The sequence below is a fragment of the Saccoglossus kowalevskii genome, chromosome 22 (genome assembly GCF_978046115.1).
Source record: "Saccoglossus kowalevskii chromosome 22, keSacKowa6.1, whole genome shotgun sequence".
In the NCBI taxonomy this organism is placed as follows: domain Eukaryota; kingdom Metazoa; phylum Hemichordata; class Enteropneusta; family Harrimaniidae; genus Saccoglossus; species Saccoglossus kowalevskii.
In genome coordinates this window covers 15,808,940-15,814,939 of record NC_140662.1, presented here as the reverse complement: position 1 = coordinate 15,814,939, position 6,000 = coordinate 15,808,940, and the positions used below count along the sequence as shown (strand labels likewise).

General features: G+C 36.2%; 1 protein-coding gene across 1 annotated transcript; it reads left to right on the top strand.

The window, feature by feature from the left end:
• Positions 1-1,374: 1,374 nt before the first annotated feature.
• LOC146729055 (uncharacterized) lies at positions 1,375-2,706 on the top strand. The gene is made up of 2 exons (XM_085495774.1): positions 1,375-1,512; positions 1,765-2,706. The coding sequence occupies exons 1-2, from the start codon at positions 1,375-1,377 to the stop codon at positions 2,704-2,706; spliced, it is 1,080 nt and encodes a 359-aa protein (XP_085351900.1).
• Positions 2,707-6,000: the final 3,294 nt, after the last annotated feature.

The following is a 6,000-nucleotide window of genomic DNA, read 5'->3' as shown; positions in this document are numbered from 1 at the left end:
ATTGACACCTATTACGTTATCGTCACCTTTATCATTTAAGTCATTGTTAGTCACATTGTTTTTGTCACACGCTTTGCCATCATCATCATTGCTATTTAACACATTGACACCTATTACGTTATCGTCACCTTTATCATTTACTCTACATTTTTGGGCGTGTTGTCAAATTCCATCGTTTGACTATTGTTATCATTATCACCATTTTCATTAATGTCGTTTGCTTTATCAGTTTTATCAAGAGTAGGAATAGTAGACTGATCAACAAGTATTGGTTCAGGGTTGGGGCGGGGTTTACTATTTGGAAGAGAATGATCGCAAACTGGGTCGTTTGAAGTTTGCTGTTGACTTACTGGGCAGTTTCTCATAATATGACCTTTTTTGACACCTGTGACAAACAATATCATCAGTTGATAAATAGATACGATATTGCCGCTCCTCATGAGTGACATTAATGACACCGTCAAGTTTATTATTGTCGCACAACATATAAACTTGACGGCGAAAGGATTTGACATGTTTCAGCTCGGGTTGTTTGCACCCGAGTGGAATTAAGCGCAAATTGCTAACAACACGGCCATATTTTGACAGTTCAGTTTGAATAATATGATTTGGTATAAATGGGGGTACACCTGAGAGAATTACTTTAGTGGCAGGTTTAACAAGGGGTTGCACATGGGTAAAGCAGTCTCCCACTGACAGACCAGTTGTACAAACAGTTTCCACAGCGTTCACAGAGTCGAGAAAAACAATAACACTTCCGCTCACTCGGGAAGCGGCAATAATATTTACAGGTTTGAGAATAGCAGAAATACTTTTTACATACGCTTCAATTGGTATCCCATCAATTGACTCGCATTTCAGACCGTGTTTACGTGTTAGCCCTGCAAAATGGTTAACACGTGTACTCGCCGCGGAGGCCGCCATCTTGGAAAGGCCCCACGACGAGCAAACTAAAAGTGAAAAACAAAATCAACTAAAATACGGTAGATTTTTACCGAGAAAACAAAATGAATAAACGGCAGTAACTAGGAAGTATTTACAAAACGTATTGGAACAAAAGTAGTCACTTACTAAGTATTTGAAGCAAAGAAAAACGTGTTTCTTTGCACAGCTCTAACAACGCGTGGCAGTCATGCGTAGTTAGTTAGTTAGTTAGTTAGTTAATATAACAAATATTCATTTGAAATCTTTCCATGAGTAAATGAATGTGTATCCAGTAAATGTGAAAAGGCAGCCATACTTCAAAACATTATATTTTTGGCACGATATTCAAGGTCTTTGAGGTTAACTCATGAACTGTTTCATAATCCTAGTTAAATATTAATTAACTAACTGTTTCCGCTTTTGCCCAAAACAGTCCACAAAGCCACTAAAATGGCGAACGACGTCGGCTATATCAGCCGAATGCAACGGAACCTGCCATTACCGACCATTTTTGTCATCGCAGTTTGTCTGACAGTGTGTTCTGTGTTTTTCAGAATGTATTTTAAAAGCGTTCAGCCATTTACCAAGGTTTGTAACGAAAAATAAGTGGATTAACTTCAATACTGACCAATGATATTGGTTGTATTATTCTGACAAAGGATGCTGGGAATTTAACAGTGCCAATGTGAAAGTTATTTTTCCTGTCGCTTTCTTTCGAATTTTCCCCAGATTGTTTGAAACATGCTCTCATTGTATCTACGATTGTGTATCCTATTACATGTTTTAATTATTAACTTAAATACTGACAATTATGTTGACATTATTCTGTTTCACTTCCAGGTGCAACACTCTCAGCATGAACTATCTACAACCATTTTCCAACATGACATAATGGTTAATCACACTTCGTATTTCGATGCACGCAATGTATCAATAATGAGACGCAATGTAACTGGCGACTCCAACAAGCAAGGAAAACTGTATGGATTTTTGAAACCGCATGATAGAATGGTTGTTCCAAATATCGCACATTTTATTTGGTTTACTTGCCATGAGTTTCATTTTGTAAATTTTATCAGTATACTGAGTGTTCACAGAATTATGCAAGCTGAACGTATTCTCTTCCACACGGATTGTGAACCAGATAACGAATTGTGGATGCAGGCTAAACAGCTGATACCAGTATTAGAAGTCATCAACCGAACTGCGCCAACAACCGTTTTTAATCACACTCTTAATCCAAAATGGCCTCAACACTCAGCAGACATTGCCAGGCTCCAGATATTGATGGAAATGGGAGGTGTATATTTCGATACGGACATATTTGTCCTAGCAGCGCTAGATCCACTTCGTTACTATGACTATGTGGTCGGACAACCATCTAGTGCTATTTTGAATAATGGTGTCATTTTCGCTGTAAGGCATTCCGAGTTTTTAAAATACTATTATGAATCATATAAGACTTACAAACGTTCGTGTTATAGCTGTAGTTCTGTTAAGAACCAATACCGACTAGCACAGTTACATTTGGATATTTTGCATATTGAACCAAATAGTCTGATTAAACCACCATACACTAAATGGAAACAACTTTTTCTTGAGAAATTTAACTGGAGAAATGAACACTTCACGATTCACGTTTTTTTAGGAGGCTATCGTAGATATAAAGAAACTAAAAACATCACCGACGATTTCACACCAGATAACATCAAACGTTTAGATACAGCTGTTGGTGAAATGTGCCGTTACATCTACTATGGAACGTCGTCTATTATCGCATAAGGACAGAGACATTTTAACCATTGTATCATTACATTTTGACAGCTTTATCATTGATATTTGCGGGGAATAGATTACATGGTAAAAATATTACTCTTAAAAAGGTGTAAAGAACGCCATTATTTCATGAAAGTGCAAATTGCAGATTATTAGAAAGTAGCACAGATTCGCATCTTTAGTTAAATTTGTCTCGAAAAAAAAAACTTCTAGATGTCCTCGTGTTGGTTGTCATGTCAGAAATGGCATCCGAAATAACAAATATAATGACTAATATATTAATGAATACTAGCATTGTTCATGCACAGCTCTTTAGTACAGGCTCAAAGAGGAGAGGTCAAATACCTTAGCCCTTGCTGGGAAAACGTGTGGGAACGCTTAGCACGGGCAAGGAAACAACTATTACTTTAGAAATGCCATTTCTGACATGACAACCATTGCAAGTACATCAACGGTTCTTGAGAAAATAAAAACAAACTATCGATTATCAAACTTCCTAATATTTTGCCATCTGCACTTGAACTTGCTTTGGTTTTGTTTTATAACCGTAGACTGTACTTAGTAATCATAATTAAAATGACTGAAGATTTTTTTAAATTTTTAACAAATTTGGGCGTTCCTTAACCCATGCTAACAACTGTTTCCTCCCATACGTAAAGGCAATTGGGTCTATCCGATATGCAAACATATGAGATTAGCTCAAATTGTAGCCTGTACTTTGTGTAGCGCGACGACTGATATCTCTTAACTGATAACTCTTATCAGTTGGTTGTATACATGCTACTCAATAAATAAATAACGTATCGGTTATTGTGATTTATCTACAGGCAATTGTTCCAAAATCATTGGTGGAAATTATCGAAATTGCGAAACTGTAAAATTGATATTATAGTCGAATTAAAGAAAAAGGTTGCCTTGGGAAAACATTCAGCGTTTAGGTTGATATACAGTAAACCTACCTAGCCATTTAACCCGATCTAAATGCATATTAAAGTAATGTTAATTCAAAGAGATTGTGTTGGTGCTAAACTAGTAGCCCCATGGGTCCAAGTTTAAGGTCCTGTCGCATTCATCTTTAGGCAAGTGAATTGTAATGCTTCATTACACTAAGGTATTACTTGATGTTCGCTGCTAGATCTGTTCAATGGTGGTTGCTAACCGTGGTTTCATTTCTTCAAAAGATCATTTTCTTTAGTAAATGGCGTCCTCACTCAACAATAAATAAAATGAGTGGTTGGTCAAAAAAAAATACAAGTCTTTTTCAAAAATTGGCTAAGCTTGTTGTACGCATTCAAATGGGTATATAAACCATTATTGCTGAATGGTATACTGGAATGGGTATTCATGTTTGCAATGGTTGTTTTCCGGATGCAGTCTGATAGTTGCTGCTTTCTTGGTTGTTCAATTATGAATACAATTTTAGAGGCGGGGGGGGGAGGAAGATTTGTTGATTAGTTGTAGGGCCATTTGTTTCGACACTCTCTAGTTTGAACTTGTGTCGTCCTAATAAAAAATGTGATATGGCGGTGTCTGAAAACATGGCAACAAAATGATTTCTGCTTATTTATTACTGCTGTAGATCCTGAGAACTAGTTATTGAAAATGATGCGGGGAAAATATGTATGCTAAACAAGATGTACTAATTATTGCTGGCAATACTTCAATTTGTTTTGAGCAAACTATGCCAACACAGCTACTTATTGTATTGCTATGCTTCTAAAATAAATGTCTTGAAGTAGATTTCAATATAAGGATATCGATTGTAAAATACGAAGATGAAAAAGAGTTCAAGAAGTTAATTTGTGTATGGTAACAGTCGCGTATTACTGACACTCGCGATATTAGTTGGAGTGGACCTTTTAATGCAATAGCAACTTTTCAAGTGACTGTCAAATATACCATGCCCTAAGCCCTACCCCCTCGTTCTCTACTATTGTTACTGGTTACCTCTTACTTGATGCACCTATGTACATTGGTGAATTTATGAATTAATTACACCTGTAATTGAGTGTTTAAAACTTCTAAACGTCTTAGTATGCCTGTGGATAGGGTAAGTAAAAAGTAAAGATCCAATGAAATGAAGCACACTGCACACATTATCTAGCAAATTAGTGCTACCAAGATATTTTTGAGATATTTATGTTTTAATGATAACTTGTTGTGTGTTGAGACCTTGAGTTCATTTATTACTTGACAGCGCATATTAATCAGATTTGTGGTGATCAGTGAATGGCGCCACCTTTTGTGCGTGAATGTTTGATGAATAAAGAGTACAGTTGAGTAAACTTGACGTCTTGTGTTCGTACGCTTTTTGTCAGTGTTTCGCGTATGTGTGCTGCTGACGTGGTGTTTCGGTATTTAGTTTGTTACTCTGTCCTATTCAACAAATCATTGAAAACGTTGTGTCTGGTCATGGGTTTCTGAGTTCTTTGTAACACGAATATCTGAGGCCCCTGTAGGCTAGCTGGAGACGTACATCAGTTCAAAAAAAAAGTACCAAAAATGAGCCAAAAATCATTCGTTAGAGACTTACCTATACGCAATTCGATTCTATAACATCCTGACTTCTCTACTGACATTGGCTGTTTATTTTATTTATTTCGATGTATAACACAAACTGATAACACACATTAAAATAGAATGGCCACAACGTACACAAATTTTAATCACTAACAACAAATCATATTCCCATTTTATTGACATAACTTATAAAAGCCCATCTGGTCATTGAAAGTTTAAACTGTTTTACATGTTTTTATTTTGTTTAGGGGACAGCGTAATAAGAAGCATGTCAGTTGACTGTGGTTGGGTGCAAATATCGGGACTGTAAGTTCGCATACTGTTTTGATATGTTCATTTACATGCCTGTAATTTATATCGGTACAATGTATGACTTTTGAATGCAGTATTCTATTTTCACGAACGTCTGATATATATAGAATAGAGTACCTGGTCCTGTTGATGCACAGTCGCCAATATAATACCACTGGTGTACTTATACTAGCCTAGTTTGAGTTGCCTACATATCACATACATCGAAATTGAAGTCTATTCAATTATTTTAATGTCGAACAACTCAAAAAAGTGTCGGATAATTCGACACAGTTTTTCCCCACAGTACCTCCAATATGAGCAGAGAATGATTAAACCATGATATTGATATATATGATATTGGTTGTATCATTCTGACAAAGGATGCTAGTAATTTAGCAGTGTCAGTGTGAAAGTTATTTTCCTGTCGCTTTCTTTCGATTTTTTTCAAGATTGTTGGAAAAATGCTCTCATTGTATCTACGATTGT

Coding starts and splice junctions, on each gene's coding strand:
- LOC146729055 (XM_085495774.1), top strand. CDS start 1,375: ATGGCGAACGACGTCGGCTATATCAGCCGAATGCAACGGAACCTGCCA. Junction 1,513..1,764: donor GCGTTCAGCCATTTACCAAG/GTTTGTAACGAA, acceptor TTTCACTTCCAG/GTGCAACACTCTCAGCATGA.